Source organism: Diachasmimorpha longicaudata, chromosome 6 (assembly GCF_034640455.1).
Source record: "Diachasmimorpha longicaudata isolate KC_UGA_2023 chromosome 6, iyDiaLong2, whole genome shotgun sequence".
NCBI lineage: Eukaryota > Metazoa > Arthropoda > Insecta > Hymenoptera > Braconidae > Diachasmimorpha > Diachasmimorpha longicaudata.
Genome location: NC_087230.1, coordinates 6,130,703 through 6,153,430, shown reverse-complemented (window position 1 = coordinate 6,153,430; position 22,728 = coordinate 6,130,703). Strand labels below are relative to the sequence as shown.

The window sequence follows — 22,728 nt, the reverse complement described above, 5'->3', positions numbered from 1 at the left end:
CTGTTGGTAAAGCATTACCACGGAGCACAAGGTGTGCCATTCAGGCAGCCCATTCGCGATTCTTCCAAGGCTTCCGAATATTCTCAAATGGATTTTTTCATTTTTTACGTTTTTTTCGGCTCCTGGGCCTCCTAGAGCCAATACCTGCCAGCCCAGTCAGCCACGTTCTCCGTGGTAATGCCTTACCGACAGGCACGTTCACCATCGTAGATCATGCACCATCGCTACTAAATTTTGCGGGATAGTTTGCGGGCCACCCATACGTGTTAGCAATCTCCCCTATAATCTTTGGGAAGAGTAGATTAATTGCAACTATGAATTTTTAAATATTAAAAATGCTACGTGCAAAGCGTCGATCATTCAAGTACCACGTAGGAGAAGCCCTCGGTGCTGGAATATTTTTATTTGTGTTTTGTGAATATCTAATTTATTATGTTGTCCTTTTACAGGTAAGTGCAATGTTTTTAACAGTGGTTATTGAGAAATCCATAACAATTCAGTAGTTGACAGTTTACACTGGAGTGAACAGTCACATTAAACCAGGATCATGAGCAATCTACTTACCCACTAGTAATGCTTTTAGTTATTTAAATTATTTCAATTTCGATGAAATGCTCATCTGTCTAGTGCGGATGGCCTGTTCTGGACCCCCAGAAAGTGGATCCAATAATTCCAGCTCCGCAACCTGTGGAGAGGCCTGTCAAGGCGATGTTTATTGCTGACACTCATTTGTTGGGGTCACGAAAGGGTCACTGGTTCGACAAACTTCGAAGGTTCGCCAGGACATCGTTTAAATTGGTTTTATATTCTGCATGCTTGTTCATTTATTTCAATGAATCAACTGTGTCATATCTAGGGATTTCCGAATTGTTCTTCAGATTTATTGGGAAACATATTGAAAGACTTGAAATAATAATTTTTAGGGAATGGCAGATGTACAGAGCCTTTCAGACAGCTATAGTTCTCCACAAACCCGACATTGTCTTTGTACTAGGTACTTGAAGTCGATCAAACACACCCTCCGTTCACTGGTAATAATAATTCGTCAAATTTTCAGGGGATGTTTTCGATGAAGGCCTCTGGTGTAGCTCCTCTGAGTTCGAGAACTACGTCAAGAGATTCCATTCTCTCTTCGCAGTACCGAAGAACACTTATCTCTATGTAGTAGCTGGAAATCATGACATGGGATTTCACTATGTCATAACTCCATACTTGAATCAAAGATTCATGAATGCTATGAAAGCCCCGAGTGTAAAGAGAGTGACAATCCGGGGGAATCATTTTGTTCTAGTCAACAGCATGGCCATGGAGGGAGACGGCTGCTTCCTCTGCAGATCAGCTGAAGTGGCTTTAAATAAAATAGCCAAACATTTGAAATGCGCCAGAGGCATTGGCGAGTGCAATGAACTGAAATCAATTGACAGATACAGCAGGCCAATACTCCTCCAGCATTATCCTATGTATAGGGAGTCTGACTCGTTATGTTCAGAGCCAGATGAGGCACCTGAGGAGATTAAAGATATAAAATTCAGAGAGAGGTGGGAGTGCCTATCCAAAGAGGCATCTAAACAACTTCTGGATATTCTCAATCCCAGATTGGTGGTTGATGGCCACACTCATCATGGCTGCAGGACAATGCATGGTCAGGACATTCTGGAAGTCACTATTCCATCCTTCAGTTGGAGGAATAAAAATAACCCCTCGTTTTTAATGGTATGCAGTATTTTTTGTTCGCCTTTTGTTCAGAATTCTAAAGGTAATAAGTCGAGGGGTTAAAGATATCATTTTTATTGCAGGGTGTGTTCACTCCCAACAACTATGCTCTCTCCAAATGTTACATGCCAGAAGAATCAACAGTCATATCCATTTATACTTATGGTGGTTTTTTCATCGTAATTTATTTACTCATCAAAGCAACACAGAGAATGAATCGTCATAACTTTTTGAAACTCGACTGACAAATGTTTTATTGATATGATTTCAATGTCCTCGATGTTCTGTTTCTTCATATTTAATTTTATACACAACAGACTTGGTGCAACAGTATGAAGAAAAACAAAATGACCATTGACGAGCACAGCATGACAGTGTACATAAAATAAATAATCATTGGCGGAAAAAATCTTTCGTTCCAGGTAATTTTATTCTCATTCTCCCAATGATTGATGCCTTTTACACTATTAAGAAAAATAATGAGAATAGTAAATACTCGTTGCAGATACGATGTTGCCGCCTCAAGAATGTGACATATTTAATTCACAAGTGAAGTGATAAAACTCAGTGTAACAATCCTTTTTCCATCTCATTAGAAAACGGACGATAGTTTTTGAAAAAAAGTTTATCAACTAGCAAGACAAATCCCGTGATATAAGAATTTCTGTACTGCAACAATTCGTAGGTAATATAAATATATTATTTTTTATGGAAAATGTTGTCACAGTCAAAATAATTTACTGACATTTCTCTTCGAATCTGGTTGTTTTCGAGATAAATACAGAATTACCGAATTTGTCACATTCCATTCATTAACTTTCATCAATTGATCGTGAAATTCATGTCGGTTGACTTTGTCAATGAATTTTAAGTCCCTAAAAAAACCTCTTAAATATTGTACCACATATTTTCCCTCTCTGAACTGGCAATTCATCAGGTTATCGCACTCATACAAATATTTATTCTTAAAAAATTATTACTTTACAAAATATAATGTTAACAAAGTTCCTACACTCTGACATTCAATTCTTGCCTATTTTAATGAACTTATCTCTCCCTATAGTTCTCTTATTTTAAATTGTCCAAGTTACCGAAAAAATAAATAATTCGGCTGGATTATCTCTGGCCTCCACTCACTGTCGACATGATTGACAATAGAGATTGATTTTAAAATAAAAAAAAAAAAACATCTTACAGAAATTCTCACTTGATTCATTAATTGTGACTAGTCGATTTTGACAGCTGCGTAAATTTTACGAATGAACGCGTACGCAGCGAAAAAACCAATAGTTCCAGTCAACAGCCAGAAAGTAAGCACCATGAGCGCTGTATAACCAAAGTACATAAGTGTTGGTACTAATTCGGTTATTTCGAGTTTCGTCATAAAGTAGAATACTGAATATGCCAATACATAAACTGCTGAACCCCCACCCACTATGAAACTTCTCCACCACCATCTGTAATCTTCGCCACACAGCTGGAAATAAACCATTACGATGGATATCTGTGAACACGATATGACAAGGATGCAGAAGACAAGGAAGAGGAAGCCAAAAAGGTAATAAACTTGGTTCTCCCATAGTGCATTTAGGATAAAGAACAATTCGATGAACACTGCTCCAAATGGAAGAATGCCAGCCATCAATGTACATAGCATTGGATTCATGTACCAAAGTTGATCAGGCACCTGCCTAGGTATTTGATTAGTCCTAACAGGATGTGTAAAGGGTTGTTTTCTATACCCAAAGAAATAACCGAGATAAACCAGTGGCAAAGATATTCCAAACCACAGGCACAGAAGTGCAAGCATTGTTGTGAATGGCACCGCTCCAGAACTGTGTTTTCCCCAGATAAAGAAGTTCAAAAAGAAGCAGGTGCTGGAGACAATGCCAGGATACAGAGTTGCTGTGAGAAATGCTGCTCTCTTCCACTCTCTCCCCTTCATTGTCTTGTAGAGTCTGGCTGAGAAGTATCCAGCTATAAGTCCCGAGAAGACATACAAAAAGATGGCACACGTAGCTAACGATCCTCGGCTAGCAGGTGAGAGCATTCCGAGCATAGCGAAGAATATCGTGATCAAAGCCATGAAAAATATCTGTATTCCACTCCCAATAACTGCTGAAAATAACCTGGAGTTGGTGGGTGGACGAAAGACATCTCCATGCACAAGTTTCCAGCCAGTCTCCTCGATGGACTCATCCAATCCAGCCAGGGAGTCACTCTCACCTGCATTGTAACGAGCAATATCTCTTCGCAAAGTCCTTACCATTATCATGGTGAGAATTCCTGATAAAAATACAACAACGGCCACTGAGTTTATTATCGAGAACCAGTGAATCTCGACGTCAGTCATGCCTAGGTAAATGTCCCATCTGCTGGCCCAGCTAACGTCCGACTCTGCCCACTCTACAGAGTAGAAAAAGAGGAGCCTCGTGCCCTTTGGATTGACATACTGCGGCCCAATTTGCCCGGGGGGCTGACAGTTATTGCCTTCGAACTCTAGTTGAGTATAATCGACTGATCGTGCTTCTACCTCGAAGCCAACTACTCGGAATTCATTCCTAAAAGTTAAATAAACCATTCAATCCATCGCTAAATGGTAAACCTTTTTCTTTAATCAATTATTCATATTCGGATTCAATATTAAATGTGTACTTGAGATCTTTTTCTCCAATGTTCTTGCCAATTGAGTAAAACGTCCTGCTCCATTTTAGAACACCACATGATTCTCAAGCAAAATTAGAAAATGTGAAACTTGGACGAATACAATGTTCTATTCGGGAATAGGCAATCAGGCGAAAAGATAGATAATTACTGTTTTCGAGAACCGTCCATGATAATGATCATTCGATCATTAGCCCATATTATCAGGTAGTATCATGGTGAACTATCATCACTCATGCACTGGCCTTTTATGATGAACAATGTAGGAAACTATGAAACATCAATGACGAGTATAAGAGGCCTCAAAACTAACATGTGTTTTTCCGGAATTTTTGTACTACACTCTCTATTTTCTAGGGCAATTTAGAATTCTACAAAATCAGCTTATCATCTACAGATTAATGAATGACGTCATTTTTATATTAAAGGTTGAAAGAATACTTCATAATTTTCTTTTAAGATAAAAAATAGAGAGATTGATCCAAAAATTCTGCAAAAATTTAGAGATTCCATTTGCGATGCTCATGCACCTCCAATTATGAATTGCTCCATCATTTCACGTTATTGTCGTCCACTTAATTTCTAATGTTTATGATGTATAATATATACTCACTCTCCATGTTTATGGTAGCTCAGTTTGAGCTTCAGATAATTGTTAATGTAGACCTGGTCCCCAAGAGCTTCTCCCAGGCGATAGCCGTGGTAAACAAAGAGGCTGTCGTCTTTGTGGACCTTCTTCGTAGCTGCTGGTAGATTATCAATCAGCAGGTGCACAGTGTACTCGTGTTTAATCCTCTCAATAACTCGTTTCGATTCGTCCTCAGTCCATGTCATTGGGTTCTTGGGAGAATGACACAGAAGTCGACAGGGAACATTCTCCCCCATTGCCACCTCATAGGGAGTAGTGACAATGCGATCACCTCGTAGGACCTCCCCGAGGTTCTCTGATTTGTAAACGAATGTCCCATTTTTGGGTAAACAGAAGGGAAGAGAATAGTACTCGTAGGGCAATTGTGTGTGAGTGCTTGTCATCTTGACAGCTTTCACGTCAATCTTCTGGGATTTCTTAAACTCCACTGGAGCCACTCCGGGTACGTAAAATCCGTGGCTCAATGACATAACCAGTGACAGAATAACACCAGTCCATTTTAACCTCTCCTGTAATGATTTACATTGTTAATGAACATTGAGGTGGTTAATTGGAATCCTGGAAGGGTGGAATCAACAAGTGAACGAGGTATTTTCCAACTTGTGGTGCTTGTCAAGAAAACATCATTTTATAACCAACAATAATTGAGGTTGACACCTGACGGGAGTCATTTGGAGGGATCCTCACCGATCATTGTTGAGAATTTTACAAGTGAATTTTGAATGGTACAATTCTGGCGCAGGGAGAGAAAAAAATTCCGGGTTTTAATGCTGGAATTTTAATGAAATTGTTGGATAATTACCATTCTGCTACGCTACTCGGTACTCGAAGGCGCCACACCGATAATCCTCCTCTGTACTGTGACACGTCGTGTTGTTTCAATCTAGCACTCCACTCACGCGGACACACTACTGCGAAGTTCTTTCAAGTATTATTCAGTAATCGTCAAAATAAGTTCTGAAGCGTGTGAAGTTGTTTATCATAATCGGAGTCGGAGACAACTTCAGTTCACATTGAACTCCCTCTTTTGTCGTTTAAGGGAACTTTGCGATATAGGGATTGGCTGCGTTCGCTGCGTTACTCTCGTGGCGCGTACAAGAACTTGTCGGCTCCTGTGGTGAACAGAGGTTGACTCTGTATTTCAGTTTACTACATTGTAAAATAGTAATAGAGAATGTGAACTGCGGAGAAAAGGAAAGGAAAGGTTAAACTTAATCTATGCCCAGATATTCCATCGCCTAATATCATTATTTCTACCAACAATGTCAACAAAAATAATGACTGCAATTGTAACAAACACTCGGCATGTTTTGTTGAAAAACAAAAACATAATTCACATGAGGATGGCTAGGATTAATAGTAAAAGTGCAATCAATCAAAAATCCACTGATGAACCGGTGAATATTCAAGTGCCAAAACCTGAGCCGGGGAAAATTCAAGCAGCCGTTTTGAAGGAATTTTCAAAGCCCCTCGTTATTGAAAACATTGAACCTCCACAAATTGAACATAGAAATAATCAAGTAAGATGGTTTATGTATTTATTTATTCTAAGCCTTATGCTCGTACTTGGAACTAATGATATATTACATTTAGGTTCTTATAGATGTACATTATTGTGCATTAAATGGGCCAGATATTTTGCAAATGCGGAATTCATACACATCTACGACAACATTACCTAAAATTTTAGGGTATGAAGTAGCTGGAAAAATATTACAAGTCAGTGATAAAGCAAAAGCAGAGGGCTGGAAAATTGGAGATTATGTAGTCGCTCTGAATAAGTTACAGTCTGGAGGCCTAGCTCAACAATGTATAGCGGATGTTGCAGTAAGTTTTAATATATCATTAACCTATAATCTACCATTTACTCGTCATAATTATTATTATAAGTATTATTGTTGTTGTTTTGTTCTCTGTAGGATATCTGGAGAGTACCGTCATCGTCAAAACTTGTTGATTCAGTTTGCCTCTTGGAGAATTATATGACAGCATTAATGGGTTTTGAAAAAAAAGCAAATTTGGAAGAAAATGAAATGGTATTAGTTAATGTAGGCCTTGGAGGAGTTGGACTGGCAGCTGTTGATATTGCAGCTAATGTCTTTAGAGCTCAAGTAATCGGTGTTAGCGCAACAGAGGAAAAGGCCACTCATGTTAGAGAAAAAGGTGCCTTTGCTTCGTTAGCCTTTAATGATAAGAAATTGGTTAAGAAAATTAAAGAGTTTGCGGCTGAGAGAGGGATTGATGGTGTATTTGACGGGACTGAGGGTGAAAAGTTTAAAGAAATTTTGAATTGGTGAGTATCGTTATATATTTTTAAAATTCAATTCCATATAATATTGTGGGACTTGAATTATTTTCCAGTTTTACAAAAGTTTATGGAGACAATTTTTCATCTACTATATTGCGTGATGACAATTTCTCAATTTTGGTGGAGCATTTATCCAGAGAAGGACGTTTGATAATCGCTGGATTTGTCCCGAAAGAGACGGAAAACAGTAATGAAGTTAAGAATTCATTAATTCCCAGTGGTGTAAACCTACGTGAATTTAAAATGGAAAATTATGAATCATACAGGTAAGTGAATAATTAATGAGACAAAAGATGAAAATAGAAAAGAGACACTTTCAATGCTCTTCTCCACAGGGAAGCCGGCGAGGATGTGTTGCAGTATTATGAGGAGGGCCTGATAAAGCCATCCTACTCTCTTATCACCGGCTTGTACAATGTTAATGAGGCTGTTTCTTGCCTTTCTAATATGAAGTGCTTTGGAAAGGTTTGTAAAAAAATCTCCGTAAATTTATATCTTTACTTATAAAATTTCATTTTGCCAAACTGGCCGCTATATTGATCATTTATTTTTTCATTTTACAGGTTATTATTAATCTGAAACAACCGAATACAATTAATGAGAAATAACGTCCAATAAAAACCATTATTACTCAATCAAATTAAAGGTTTAAATCTCATTTTACTAGTTTTACATTTATTTTCTGAGTATATGGTTATGGAGCAAGAGAACTAGTTTCTCCAGTCATTTTATTTTTTTTGACATTTGAAATTTTTAGAAATTAATTCTCGGCACCAACTATCGATGGAATGCTAAACAAATGGAGAGAAAAAGAAAATTGATAATTGGTTTCCGTTGAACAATAAAGTTCTCGTTCTTTATACCTAACTAGTGATTATCAGTATTTCGAGAATGAGACAGGGTGAAAGGAATTCTACGGATCTCGTACGCGTAAGCGTTGAAAACGTCAGCAACATTGAAATTGTAAGTTTATGAAAATTTAATATTTTTTCATCTATGTTGGCCAATATTTTCAACAGTACGTTTATCCTATATTTTACTTTTATATACATTCCCAATGGTGGATGAAAAAATGTAGACAGGAAATTTTACGACAACCATTAGCTTTTTAATGATAAAAAACCCTTCAACGCTCATAACAAGTAAAGTACGGTCTGTCATTTACAAACGTATATAAGTGAGTGCAGTGTCGCGAAGGCCAACCGGCCCACTTTTCCCGGGTGTTAGTTTACAGCTTCAATTCCAGTACTCGTGAGAAATTTCTTGAATCCATATCGAGTTGAATTTATTGAACGATGATTTTTCAGTAATTTGACAAGCTTCTTTATTTATTCATTTGTTTAATCATATTATAATAAAAATTACAAGAGTGGATTATAATTAAATGCGAATGAAAGGGACCGAGTGATGAAGGCCAAGAAGAAAAGTTATTAAAATCAAATAAAAATGTAGTCGAGTAAATTATATATTAGTGTTGAATAATGGTGGTAGTGGTGGTGGTGGTGGTGGAGGTGGCGGCGGCGGCGGCTATGCGATACGAATAAACGGCCACGTGAACTCACGAGAGGTGGACAGACAGTAGGGGATAAGAAATGCGTTCACGTAGTCTGCTATCTCCTCAACGGCTTAGTCTACCACTTGGCTTCTCCGTGACGCGCGCCGGTTGAATACTCAACATGCATCATCTCATTCATAAAAGTGATTAAACTACAGTGATCATGAAACACCATTAAATTCAATGCATATAAAAATTATTTGTTACTTCAGTTTAAACGTGTGGCAATGATAAGGTGCTTTTTAAGGAATGAAATAACATATAATTCTTCATCCCCCAATTGACGAACAAGAGATATTTAGTTGGATAAAGTACACTTTGTAATTGCAACCAAAATCACTAGGAAGAAATGATTTTTACAATGACAATAAGCATTATTAAGCCGATTTATAATCGAGTAATGGAATGATAATAGATAAATTATGGAAATGGAAAAGTTGAAGGAAAGGTCTTTCTTTGATATCAACTCCAAATGCCACTTGTTGTGCACTTTGAAAGAAGGAAATAGTCGTAGATGCGTTCCAGGTCAACAGCTGTTTATGTGACTCGACCGAGAAACACGCCCACAGTTACTCACTGACGACTTTCGATGAAAGAAAGTTTTACGATAGTTCTGGAAAGAAATTGACAAATCAATTTCCCGTAAATATATCCTGTGTTGAAAGAGAAAAAACCTGAAATTAATGCGGAATTTTAAAGAATGAACGAAAGCGAGGATTAAAGGGACCAATGACATCTCGAATCATGGGAATAACTACAAATACTTGATCACAATTAAATGTTGATCAAGTAAATACGAGTGGAATTAATTGATGCTGAAAAATGGGGGCAATGGACCAGCGGAATGATTTGTGCAATTCTTCAACAATGAACGAAAAAGGAACAATGAAACATTTCAAGTGTTATCACCGTAATTGAGAATTTTTCATTTTATTTATTATTATCATTACTATTATTATTTTTGATTTGTGTTTGTTCATTCTTGTTCAGTCAGTTTTATTGAAATCGTGTGAAAAACCAAAAGTATTATACGCAGGCGGAAGAACGCTCCTGGTAAATCAAGGAAATAAATTTTCATTTTGTGGCCATTTACAGAAAAGGTAAAATATAGAAATCATTACACCTGCATGAAACATTATAGCATATCCTCTAGAAGATTATTATTACTTATATGTATCATTTTTCAGAGTAACTTATAATTATCTATAAAATGTATGACCGCGTAATTTGATATTCGAAGTCATTGAGAGCCTGGATATAGTACACGTTTCATTAATATCAGCTGATTCTACATAGAGTTATTGCATTTATTCTCACTCTCTATTTTTCTCCTTCTCATACTCTTTTTTTTTAAATTATCCCCTTCAACGAAAAAGTCAACATCTGATGCATAATGTTGCAAAGCTGTGACTAATGTACCGTTCAGTCTTTAATCAATTAACTGACATTCAAACACTAGATAACATACACGGGGACTAACGGTTTTTAAATGGAACGATGTGACCATATTCCCTTTAGGTTTATTTCCTTATACTTACAATTTTTTCTCTCCTATCAACGACCAGAGTTTCGAGTTAGTACAGATTAAAGACATTTTACGACTTCTCCCACCAATCACTGTTCATATGCTTCCGGGAACATAATAAATAAACAATATCTAGTGAATCTAAGTGACAGCTGTTACCTGTAGATTTTCAATCCAACTCGATGCAATCGAGTTTGTTTAATTTATTAAAAATAGTGATGGGTGAAAAATGCTTTACATCGCTTTGGTAAAATGGATTGAAACCGTCACCAGCCGGTTGTGGAGCAGATTCGATTCAACTCAACCGCAATTATAATTTCCCCCAGTTCTCTGTTGAGAGCTGTGAACCGGCTCTCAGCACGCAACTTTCACAAATGGCTTCTGACGACGCGGCCAATATTCAGCGGTATGCATTAAAAATTTGCCGCATATATTTTAGATCAAATTCACCCCTTTTATATAAATGCACATATATGTACCCACTATGTCTACTAAGCACGGGCTTGTTCAGGACAAAGTTCTATCCTTTGGCGAGCTTTTCTTCGAATTTATTTCCTCACTTCTTCGTTAATATGTCTTGATATTATTTTTATATCTTCTTTACATACTTGATGACGTGTAGATTTACACACACATACACATACACGGCTGCTATATCTTTTTAGAATGCCAGAAAGGGACTCAACTTGGAGATTTATATTTCATTTATTTCTCCAAGGTATCTCCACCCGGTTGATTTACTCCCTGTCCTCCCTATTGTGCATGCCTGACCACCTTCTGCACGATTATATGTCTGCAGGTATACACGTATATAGTTTTATTTCTTCCTTCTTTCGCGTTCTCCTTTACATTATAGCTTTTGTCCAAGTCAAGGAGAGAATAGTGAAAGCGGTATATAACGTACATCGTCCATCCAGTCTCGATTATATGCGATTCTATCCCCAATTATTGAACCTCTTCTAAATTTCGTATATATATGAGAGTTCGTGACTCAATGCGAGAGCAATGAGTTAGAAAGTGGCGTTAATATGTACCCATTAGGATGGTACTTTTCGTATGGAAAACAACATTTAGTTGTCCAGATTGAAAATTCACCTTTTTTGTATCATTGCCTAATTATGCACATGAAGTGCGTATAATTTTCACTCAGGAGTGCGCAAGAATGATGCACGTTTCATACTTGAATGAGCAACGAAATTGTGAGTAGAATTGGTGACGCGCAAAATAAGATATCGCTTTCTCTGGTATTCACAACTTTAGTTGTACAGACATGAGTATAGCTACATAAATGAATACACAAAACGTTGCATGCTGTAAATTTTGATTTGATACTATTGGCCCCAGGCAGTTTGTGCTTAAAATGACCGTTACATACATTGGTGTAGAACGGTTAAAACGAGTGATGGAATAAAAATTAAATAGAGTGGTGTATGTTCACCGATGTATAACAGTATCGGGGGGAAAGCAAAGGCAAAACTTGCGTGTCTGCATGAAAATATGAACAGGTCCGTGTCGAGTTTTACGTAAGGTGAAAATTTTCTTAGCTAGTAACTTAGTTTATGTTGTCCTGAAATTACAGTATTCAGCTTGATCAATAATAGAATAATTTTTTCAATTATTTTTCGCTCACGTTGTGACATTTGATGGTCCATTTATTTTTATTTTGTTACAGGAGGAACGAGTCAAATACTCTTCCTAGCCATGAACCTCGCGCTGCATGGATTTCTACTACAGGGTAAGGCAATATATCCTTCAAGAATAAAAATGCAAACAAGGGTCACAAAGATGACCAACTGTGGATGTAAGCGTGGAATGTTGTACAGACAGTCGGGTATATATATATATGTATTATAAAACTTTATGCATTGCGGTCGAAAAGCGTAGGCAGGACTGGCTAGATACATCCAACCATTGAAGTTTATTATAAATACGCACTACTCCTATCGTGATTATTATGATAATGATGATGATGATGGTGCTGCAGGATGTGCGGAGGTTTCTTCCGGTAATTATGTGAAAGAATAAGAGGAGAGGGTTCATGTTTCATCAATCTTCCTTAAATTGAGATATAAATGTCCATATTTTTCGCTGTTTCTTGTTCGCTTCGTGTTTATCGCTCTCCTTTCTTCAAACATTCATGCCAATAAAAAATATTATCTGTTGGTCACTGGGAATCTCATTGAAAATTATCCTCTCGTTCTCCATCATCAAAAATCTGTCCAAATACCGCATCACACATCAACGACGAGATGGTATAGTTCGAGACGTGCTATGAGCTGGAGACCTTTACTTTCCAACTTGAGCATACCGTAGCAACTGTATAACATGTATACTTTCATGTATATAGTCATATAAGGGATGCATGCGCTTGGTGGTACGATTTCCTTTTTTTCCATTGGAAAATTATAGGGATAAGAGGAAAACAATTGTTAAAAATCGTGCAATAGTCTTTGAGACGAAGAAAATCGTTGCAATCTGTTATATGACTATGTTATATTTTATTTGTTAATATTCGTCTCATCATTATTTGTCGACATCTAATGGACTTGCATTGCATTCCATTTCCAAATCACCAGCTTCACTTATTGATAGTCAATGTTCAGCAGTTTTTCTCGCATATTCATTTGCTTATCAGTAATTGATCTTTATCTAGTAATTTCTTGATAATTTGACATGTCATATGTGCATCTGAATGTGGTATACTCAAGTACCTATTAACAATAATGCATTCGTGATTGTATTAAAGGTGGATGATCCTTTCTACGATGCGGAACACGGAGTTATATAGCTTCTCGGTCGAACGCACGTCGCTAACGAGGTGAATTGTGCAATAACAATGTTCGACCTTACAACTGCGTGCAATCCATCTCGAGTTGGTCATCATTTCGATCTACCGTATTTTCATTCATTGGTGATTTGTTGTTTTCATCTTTCTCTTTCTCCTCCTGTCTCGATACGTAATAGACGAATGATATCTATAAATTCGAATTAAATAATCATGCCTGCTAATGTGAAAGGTACATCAGTATTACCATCCATATGCTCGACTGACGCTGCCCTTTTAAAACTGATAAACTTACGATCTTTCATTACATCTGCATTCTTCATATTTTATATTGTCATAGTTGTCTCGATTTAACAACTATACATATATATTACTATTACATTTCATTGATATATATATACATATACATGTATACATATATATATAGTCAAGGACACGTGAAAGTGAGATCTTGATATTTATCGATCGGGTCTGTTTTCTGTCAGGATACGAAGACGAGTTCTCGGGCCTGCCAATCCACGGGAGGACGACCCGCACGCGGATAAATGTCACGGCATTCACACAGTCATTACGTGCGGACGTTATATCATTTGGGTAGGATATACTGCCGGTTCATTTTTCCAATTGACTCTAATCAATAAATAAATACAAACAAAGAAAGATCTATTTGCAGATCTTACGTAAATTAATGAGTTTTCTATAGTATTTTATCCCCTAATTTTAGAGGGTCATTCCGTTGAACCTAGTGATCAATGGGAGGCAAGGTCAATGTCAACAATTGGATTTTTCTCAACATTCAAAGACAGCTATCTGATTGTACATCGAGAGATATTGCACTAGAAGTCTGTATTTACTGAATAAAATATTTCGTACAATCTTTGCGATTGATAATAGATAAGCAATCATTTTCGGATGTATGATACGGGTGTAGAGAGTCAATGATTAAATCCTGCAGATTTTTGATATATCCTCGTTCAAGGACTCCTTCCAAATGTGCCTAGATTTCTGGAGAGTTTGTAAAAGAGACAGGACATTCTCGAATGTATTCAGCACGTATTCACTATAACGGTGAATGTTGCCTTGGAGTTGGCAGAATTCAACGTTACACTCCAGGAGACACAAACAGTCGGAATTATTTGAGAAATTTTTGTTTCTACAGTGGAATCTTCGACGCTTTCCTTTTCCCTTGTTGAAATAATTCCATCGTATCCTCTCTTCTCTCGCTGTATTTCTTCAACTGTTCAAAATCGGAGCGCTTTCGATTTATTCAATTGTGAGAATACGGAAACAATTCGTCTCCTCGTAGGTGTTATTTTAAAAAGAAAACACAATTACTAGGTAGTTTAGTCAAATTTGTCAGAGCTGGATTTTTTTCATCTCCAATTCAACAGCATTTTGTTAATAATTCAATATTTTCTTCATTCACTTATTATTTGAATTCTTGTTTCAGTTATCTTGTCGATTATCGACTTGAAATATGGATTGTGCAGCGCGGGGGAACCTGGTGTAAGTTTATTTTTCTTATTCTAATAACCAGTAATATAGTTTATATAATATATTTTTTTATTTCATTAAGTACTTGGACTTTGACAATCTCCCGGAAACGAATTTTTCGTGCCAGGGAAAGGTCATTGGTGGATACTACGCTGATGTCGAGGCCGGCTGTCAGATGTTCCACGTGTGTACCATCGGTCAGAAAGGTACATGATAAATCTTATTATACCGTGTTAATTGTCAGTCAAAATGAAAAATATTCATAATGGTGGTATAATTACGGCTCGTCATACTGATTGATTTTTATTCAATTGCGTAACACCAATATATAATGGATTGTGATTGTGTTACTTTAACATATGGATGAAAAAAGGATCAGTAAGACATTGGTTGAACGAAACTTGCATAATCTCTTACATAAATTAACAAGGACCGGCTGTCGACATTTTTCACTTGTAGATTTTTTTAAAGGTTTTCAAGCGGTTTGTAATGTTGGTGGTGGCAACGGCAGCGGCGGTGGGACAGTTGCAGCAGCCGAGAAAGTCGTCGACTACTGCAGCTGTCCCCCTTCACTCCTCTATTGAATGATAAAACAGCCTATTATTATCGTCATATATTATAATGATTATTATATAATATTATTTTATTAGAGAATGTGTCAAATAATACTAGATCTCTCGTGTTATCGTGAGATGTCATTCCAGATGAGATAATGGACATTAAATTTCTATGTCTCAATGGCACGGTCTTCGATCAGGAGACGAGGGTTTGTGAACGAGTGGACGAAGTCGATTGCAGCAAAAGTGAACGATTTTATAATCTCAATCTCGAATTATATGGCAACAATGCTGTGACACTAAGGTAAAATGTCATTCTCATTCATATAAATGAAAGCAATTGTAATTTATAATAATTAACTTAATGATTATTATTCACTGTTAGAATCAAGCATTCTCCATGCTAATTCTCTTTGGCATGGTCATTTAGAAAAGTAGCAACCTTCCGCCAAACATTTTTATTACCAAACACATCTATCTTACGCGGTTATAGTGAGACCATTCACCTCACAATCAGTTGAACGGTTTCGCAAGGACCACCACGAAACACCGCGGACACTGAATGCCTTTCATTTGACATTCCTTTAAAGGGGAAATGGAATATCAAATGAAATAATAATGCGGACAAGTCCACATTAATAGTAATAATAATACTTTTTTCTTGTAATATTTCAGTTTGCACGAAGAAGCTTTGAATAATGACGAGTCTCCATCTCTCATTGATAGCCTTCATCAGACAACATCAGTAAGAACAATTACAACAACAGTGAGCAGTACAACAACTACTCCAATACCGGGAATATCCTCGACTACCTCTTCAAATGATTATCCTCAACATTTTCCACATCAACCACCCTTCTCATCCGTCCAAACTAGTCAATCCAAGTCACGCTATGATGACAAAAATGGTGGTTATCATCGTCAATATATTTATCACAATGGTGATAATCAAGAAAATGATAACAATGCTAACAACAATAATGAAAATCAAGCAACTTCCTACCAATTATTCAGTAATCAGGGTGCAAGTTCAACAACAGGAACACCCCAGATTCATCAAATATCATCGTCAGTTTCACCACTATTTCGTGCTACTTCGGCAACACTCCAAACTCTACTCACTGGCAATGCCAATAACAATCCTCCTTTGATAAATCCTATATTTCATAATCATGGAATTATAAGTACAACTGAACAATTTACACTGCACAATAATAATGCCCGGCAAGCTGCTGTTAATTATCAAAGAACCAGTGATAATGTCGATGACGAGGGGCCTGAGAATTCAAAGAGTCGCAGCGACGAGCGAACATTACTCGAGCCAATACAATCAACCAATCAAGGAAAAATTTCAAAATTAACTATATCACCTGTTCCTCGAGAGGACTCGGCGGATAAAATTAAGCATGATATTAAGGAACAAAGTCAGAGCCAGAGTACTTCACATCAGCACCGAATATCTGGAGGATTTTTAACTATTGCTCCATCTGATACTGGCCCACCAACAGTTAGATCCTTTTATCCAACACCTAAAACTTCAAAATCACAAAGCTCCACCACCAGAGTCACACAGCATATACATCTACCCCCGCCACCACCGATTCCTCAATTGAAACCTCATCAAGTAACAATTCATTTGTCTCCTCCGGAAATACAAAGACTAGTACAAAATCCCTCGCCTCTTCTTCCCTCCCAGTCCAGGGTAATAGTCACAGCAAAAGCAAGCGTCAGTGACGAATCTGGAAGGCCTCTCAACACAACACAATTAGTTACACTTCCACTACCGACAATTCCTGCAAGTTATGATGATTACAAAGAAGGTGATGAGTCATTTGATCCATTCTACAGAGATGTTCCCAAAATAAGAAACAGCCGAAATTCTGATGACAGTACATTTAGAACAAATATGTTACTATTGGGACAGCCGAGAAAGAAAAGACAAGCTGATGTGGAGATAAAAGAAACGACTGAAGAATTGACAACGATTGCCTCAATCAATACGATAGAAGAGTCCCCTAACATAACCAGTACCGAGGGACTGGCCCATGATGATTATCAGCAAGAGGAATATGATGAGGATGTTCAATATCTCAATGACTCTGAGACCACAACAGCATTGTACGATGATGAAAATACAAACAGTACAGAGGATATATCTCACGATAATTACGACTACGATGAATATGATGATGATAAAAATGTCACGTCTGTGGAGTACTCCAACGATTCAGATTATCTACAAGTATTTACTACAGAAGAGCCAAATATGACAACCGAACAAATTGAGCAACACGAAACAACAGTCAAAGACAATGAAAATCATGGAAATGATACAGTGTTAAAATTCACAGAAGAAATTACCCCACCGTCTGATGAACCTCAGCCGGAAACAGACAAAGTCAACGATCCTAAACTACTTTCTACAGATATTCCACCTCCTGATGACGTTTTATCTCAAGATTACGTTGACGATAATTACGAACCGGAGAGTTACCGGGAGCCCGAAAAACCTGTTGTTGTAACTGAAAATGTTACCGAGATAAAGATTGATCAAATTTTTGAAACCACTTCAATTCCGGCTATCGTGACAACATCATCAACAACACTGTCAACTCCGATAGATAATGTGGATATAATTACTACAACTACACCAACAACAATGGTAACACGCAAGCGTTATACCACTGTTTCGACAACATCCTATCGCCCAACACCTCCAAAATTAAAAACTTTCTCAACAAGAAGAACATATATTTATAGCCCACCAACGACTACCGCAGTACCAGTGATGATAAAGACTAGACTTCCTCTTTTAAATCCTAAACCAGCAAAACCCCCTAAGTCTTATAATGAATTAGCACCCAAACCGGTCATAAGAAAACGTCCACTTTTGGCAAGAAGAGTAACATCAAGCGCTTCAAACGTCGGTCAACAGTCTGATGAGCCCGAGGAAGTGACCACCGCCATTATTAACAATAACAAAACGCCCCTAGAAGGGACAACTGAAAAAACACCTCAAGTCCTATCTGATAAACTATTGGAGAAAATTTCAGAAACAATTGGAGAAAAAATCATCGAACAAATTAATAATCTGACAATTACAACTTATAATTCTAATGATTTTATCAATACTACAACCGTCACGAGTGTAACCCATGCAACACCTTTGCCTACACCAATAACTCCTCTAATCAACTCATCATCCCCCGGGGAATATCAAGAAGACACGAATATGACAACCCAAAGCACAACGCTTGAATCTTTTACTAGTAATACAACGCCAGTTATTGACTTGACTACAGGTGAAAAAGATTTGTCAACGGTAACATCTTCGCAAATTGCCTCAGTATTACCCATTCATTGGAAGCCAATGGTAACATACAAACGCGTAAATAGTTTCAATTGTCTAGAGAAGGAGATGTATAGATTTTACGCGGATGAACGAGACTGCCGCTTATTTCACTATTGCTCACCAGGATTTACTGACAAACAGGTTCTTGATTTTCGATTTGTTTGCGAACAAGGCACTATATTCGATGAAGATACTCAAAATTGCCTCCATCAGGTCAAAAATTCAAAATGTCGGGAGAAAACCCGGCAAACCGGTAATCACTAGGTTTTTCCTATTACTATTAATTTGATTACATACAAATGTTATTATTTGATTTTTCATTTATTTCCCATTCACCAAATGAACGATATTATTTAGAATCAAAATATTTTTTTTTCTCCTTAATCCTGTTCTTCGAAAGTGCTTCCTTGGTTTTGGTAATTCGTGAATCCGTAGAGAAAATTTAAAAATTATTTTAGTTTTGCCATAACAATTTGTATGTCAGTGTGTGTATATGATAATGAGTGATTTAAATGTCTTCAGCACGGCGAATTGGATTCACACTTATTAAAATTAATGCATTTCGGAGAACAAATTTTATTTATAAGAAATTTAATTTGTCCCGTTGTACAATTATTTGAAATTTCTTTAGATTAAATGGTGATCAAATGGTTATTGCTCAAAATTGGATTGAGAAGTTATTAGTAATAAGAGAGTGATGACGCAACATTGACAAAATATTTTGTCCAAATTGTTCAGCATGTACTTTCTTTTTCGGAAATTTAAAACTCTATAGCGTGTAAATCCACTGTTTTTTTATTCAAGTTTGTACGCTCGAATTTAATCAATTAATGTTGCAACAGCTGAGAGAAAATATACGAACGGTCCGGTTTCATTGATTTTGCACAAAAAATGTAAATTATCATTAAAATTATTTGATATATGCCATTTTCTTATTTATTCTCCCACAAAATTCGAAATATCAATATGTATATCATTGTCATAATCACTATCATAATTTCAAGAGATTTGAATAAATAGTTTTCATGGAGCTAATTATGCATATCCTGCCATCGGGTTGTAGTACTATTCACCAAACTTGAGCGCCACAGATCATTCGACCAAAGATTACAGGGCAGGTCGCTCACGCTTATGGAGCTGGTTTCAACCGCAAAATTTCGTAGCAATGGCGCATGAACTAAGATAGTGAATGTACCTGCCGGTAAGTCATTACCACGGAGAATATTTAAAAAATCCATTTTGACGTTTTTTTGCATTTTCCTTTGGCTCAAATAGACCCCTCAGCCAAGCTAGCCACGTTCTCCGTGATAATCTTTGTTCAAATGACTCGAACACATGGCCTGTACATAACCTATTAAATGTTTCTGAGTCTTTCAAAGAAGTTACTGTCAAATCATTGTCAATCATCGTCGAAATTAAAGTTTATAAACTCACAGTGTGTGCGAAAAATGTCTAATATCAAAATAGGCACCCACAATGGGATGTTTCATTGTGATGAAGCTTTAGCGTGTTTCATGCTGAAACAGCTACCCACTTATAAGGATGCAAGTATTATTAGGTAAATTAATTGTTATATTATATTTGTGGTCATCAGGAAATATGATTATTATTATTTTTTATCTAATCATAACCCATCAATAACTCATTCAGGTCTAGGGAGCAAAAGGTACTGGACGATTGTGACATTGTTGTAGATGTGGGAGGTGAATATAATCCTAATAAACACCGATATGATCACCACATGAGGGAATTCCAGGAAACAGGACAGTCCGTCATGAAAAAAGATGACTGTGACTGGGATATCAAATTGAGCAGTGCTGGATTAATCTATTGTCATTTTGGTCATCAAATAATACGAGAAATGTTACCTGAAATTATCGATGATGATGATATTCATAGTATATTTAAGCATGTTTACGACTCTCTGATAAAAGAAGTTGATGCTCTTGATAATGGAGTTCCAATGTTCGAGGGCGAACCTAAGTATCGTATCAAAACTAATTTAGGAGCCAGAGTGTCTAGGCTCAATCCAACCTGGAATTCTATCGGTGTAGAACCTGATGTGCAATTTTGTAAGGCCATGGACATCTGTGGCGAAGAATTCAAACATCATCTTAATTATGCTGCTAGTGTTTGGTTACCGGCGAGAGCAATTGTTAAACAAGCAGTTGAGAACAGATTTCAGGTAATTTTTCACAATACTTACCAGTATACAACCTCACTTGACTGATGGCATTGTGTATGTGCAACCAAAGTATAGATACAAAAACTAGATTATCACATCATACTTATACCAGTGATTTGACTAGGTCGATCCCAGTGGAGAAATCATCGAATTTTCCGTATGTGTACCGTGGATGGACATTTTTTTTGAGCTGGAGAAGAATACAGTTATTGATCCTCCTGTTAAATATGCTATTTTTCAAGACAAATCTTGGCGAGTGCGAGCAGTGCCTGTAGCTGTTGGCTCTTTCGTCGGTCGGTGAGTAATTTTTTTCCATATCCACAAATGCATAGATGTATTTTCCTTATTTCCGTTGGTAACTATTTTTCGTCTTTTGGTTTTTCGTCAGACTCTTTCTACCCGAACCATGGCGTGGCTTGAGGGATGATGAACTCAGCAAACTATCTGGAATCGACGATTGCCTTTTTGTACATTCGGTTGGTTTCATTGGAGGGAACAAGACTCGAGAAGGAGCTCTATCAATGGCACGAAAAGCCTTGCAAATTGGAAAAAATGAGCAATGTTCATGAACGCTCTCCACAGTTTCAACTGGTCCATTAATTCTTCATTAAAAAATGTACATTTTTATTTTAAAAAAATAAAGAAAAAATACATACAATTTCCATATCTTTAGATAATAGGTAAAAACAGAGGAACAGAATACAATAATCAATAATGGTGGACAGGAGCAGCGGCTGCATGGTAAGCAGCGTAGTGGGCAGCTTTGGCGTGAGCAACTTCAGGAGTATCTACAACACGTCCATCGTGCCCGAGAGGAGCGGGCTGGTAATGTCCATGAGAGTAGGCTGGAGAGTAGTGATACTCAGTAGCATCATAACCATGTCCATAGCCTGCTTTAGCAGCTTCCTGACGATTTAAAATACAATTTTCGTTAGAATTGTTGGAGGTTCAATGCGAGTGAGAAAAGACAAAAAATGATCAACCTGGGCATGGGCTTGGAGATGGATGGATTTGAGGTGGGCTACCTCAGGGGTCTCAATCACACGTCCATCGTGACCAAGGGGAGCTGGTGGTCCGTGGTATTTGATATCTGGAGTATAAACATGATGCGCGTCATGTCCACCATATGCACTTTCGGGTGCATAACCGGAGCCATAGCCATTTTTAGATGCCTCCTTGGCATGAGCCGCTAAATGTTCTGCTTTAGCGTGCGCCACTTCGGGAGTATCTACAACTCTTCCATCGTGTCCCAGGGGTGCATAGCCGTACAAGTATCCAGGTGATGCCAGACAAGTGGCGACTGTAGCCAGTAGAATCACCTGAATGGGGAAAAGATTAATACTAAAATTAATCAAAACACGTCACTTGCACTATTTGCTAAAACAATTGTGATGCACATATATTTTCCGTAAGAAAGTGTTGGTTCAGCATCGACTTTGCACAATGAAACTTCAATTTCTCATTATTTTCCGGATAAACAAACAATATCTTAGCAGTACCTCAATAACTTTTGAATGCGAAATTACCCTGGGTATTACTTACAAAAGTCTTCATGTTTATTTGATTTAAGTGTAGTAAAATGTTATTGTTTTTAATCAATTTTTTTTGCTTGCGCTGCTGGTTTTTTCCAGTACTCGCTGACTCTGTGCTGACTGTTGGGCTGTACCCCCTTTATATATTATATGGCAATCTGGTAGGGAGTTGTTGAAAAACACCAGACAGTTAACAATCATGGGGGGAAAAAGGGGAGGGGGTAATAGGTGGACCTCAGGAAGAGTGATAGAATTATTAAGACCGAAAGGCAAATCTGACATTGACATTAAGCCACCAACAAGGGACAACGGTGTTCCAAGCGCAATGATTCTTTGGTTCTCTTCCTCTATGGGATACCTACTCGGTGGGGCTGTTGAGTGACGAGGTCAGGATAATGCAGTGGGAAAG

The 22,728-nt window shown here is 37.4% G+C and overlaps 5 protein-coding genes across 11 annotated transcripts; 4 read left to right on the top strand and 1 right to left on the bottom strand.

Annotated features, from left to right (window-relative positions):
* The first annotated feature begins 53 nt into the window (after nt 1-53).
* Nucleotides 54-2,429, top strand: LOC135163445 (metallophosphoesterase 1). 2 transcript variants are annotated; one of them, XR_010299116.1, is made up of 6 exons: nt 54-449; nt 628-773; nt 924-994; nt 1,058-1,713; nt 1,797-2,135; nt 2,219-2,429. XR_010299116.1 is itself a non-coding variant. In XM_064122896.1 (5 exons), the coding sequence occupies exons 1-5, from the start codon at nt 336-338 to the stop codon at nt 1,956-1,958; spliced, it is 1,149 nt and encodes a 382-aa protein (XP_063978966.1). In that variant the 5' UTR covers nt 54-335; the 3' UTR covers nt 1,959-2,429. The 2 variants fall into 2 exon arrangements, 1 of the variants encoding a protein (XP_063978966.1); XM_064122896.1 differs by having other exon boundaries at nt 1,797-2,429.
* A 217-nt stretch (nt 2,430-2,646) lies between these two features.
* On the bottom strand, nt 2,647-5,997 carry LOC135163440 (transmembrane 9 superfamily member 4). Its single transcript, XM_064122885.1, has 3 exons — nt 5,829-5,997; nt 4,991-5,535; nt 2,647-4,274 (listed from the first exon to the last, which is right to left on the bottom strand). Exons 1-3 carry the CDS (start codon nt 5,829-5,831, stop codon nt 2,939-2,941), a joined length of 1,884 nt encoding a protein of 627 aa, XP_063978955.1. The 5' UTR covers nt 5,832-5,997; the 3' UTR covers nt 2,647-2,938.
* Nucleotides 5,998-6,120: 123 nt separating this feature from the next.
* On the top strand, nt 6,121-9,309 carry LOC135163443 (quinone oxidoreductase-like protein 2). The gene is made up of 8 exons (XM_064122891.1): nt 6,121-6,546; nt 6,620-6,853; nt 6,946-7,319; nt 7,388-7,600; nt 7,670-7,799; nt 7,898-7,980; nt 8,092-8,297; nt 8,413-9,309. The coding sequence occupies exons 1-6, from the start codon at nt 6,289-6,291 to the stop codon at nt 7,940-7,942; spliced, it is 1,254 nt and encodes a 417-aa protein (XP_063978961.1). The 5' UTR covers nt 6,121-6,288; the 3' UTR covers nt 7,943-7,980; nt 8,092-8,297; nt 8,413-9,309.
* Nucleotides 9,310-9,487: 178 nt separating this feature from the next.
* On the top strand, nt 9,488-19,524 carry LOC135163438 (mucin-2-like). Of its 6 annotated transcripts, XM_064122877.1 has the most exons (8): nt 9,488-9,799; nt 9,880-9,989; nt 12,087-12,149; nt 13,685-13,793; nt 14,650-14,705; nt 14,776-14,899; nt 15,386-15,554; nt 15,926-19,524. In XM_064122877.1, exons 4-8 carry the CDS (start codon nt 13,745-13,747, stop codon nt 18,864-18,866), a joined length of 3,339 nt encoding a protein of 1,112 aa, XP_063978947.1. In that variant the 5' UTR covers nt 9,488-9,799; nt 9,880-9,989; nt 12,087-12,149; nt 13,685-13,744; the 3' UTR covers nt 18,867-19,524. The 6 variants fall into 6 exon arrangements, with proteins under 6 accessions (XP_063978947.1, XP_063978950.1, XP_063978953.1 ...); XM_064122880.1 differs by having other exon boundaries at nt 9,488-9,989; nt 15,398-15,554; XM_064122883.1 differs by lacking the exon at nt 13,685-13,793 and having other exon boundaries at nt 9,488-9,989; nt 15,398-15,554.
* Nucleotides 19,525-19,772: 248 nt separating this feature from the next.
* On the top strand, nt 19,773-21,445 carry LOC135163446 (MYG1 exonuclease). The gene is made up of 4 exons (XM_064122897.1): nt 19,773-20,160; nt 20,253-20,787; nt 20,912-21,084; nt 21,176-21,445. Exons 1-4 carry the CDS (start codon nt 19,961-19,963, stop codon nt 21,354-21,356), a joined length of 1,089 nt encoding a protein of 362 aa, XP_063978967.1. The 5' UTR covers nt 19,773-19,960; the 3' UTR covers nt 21,357-21,445.
* Nucleotides 21,446-22,728: the final 1,283 nt, after the last annotated feature.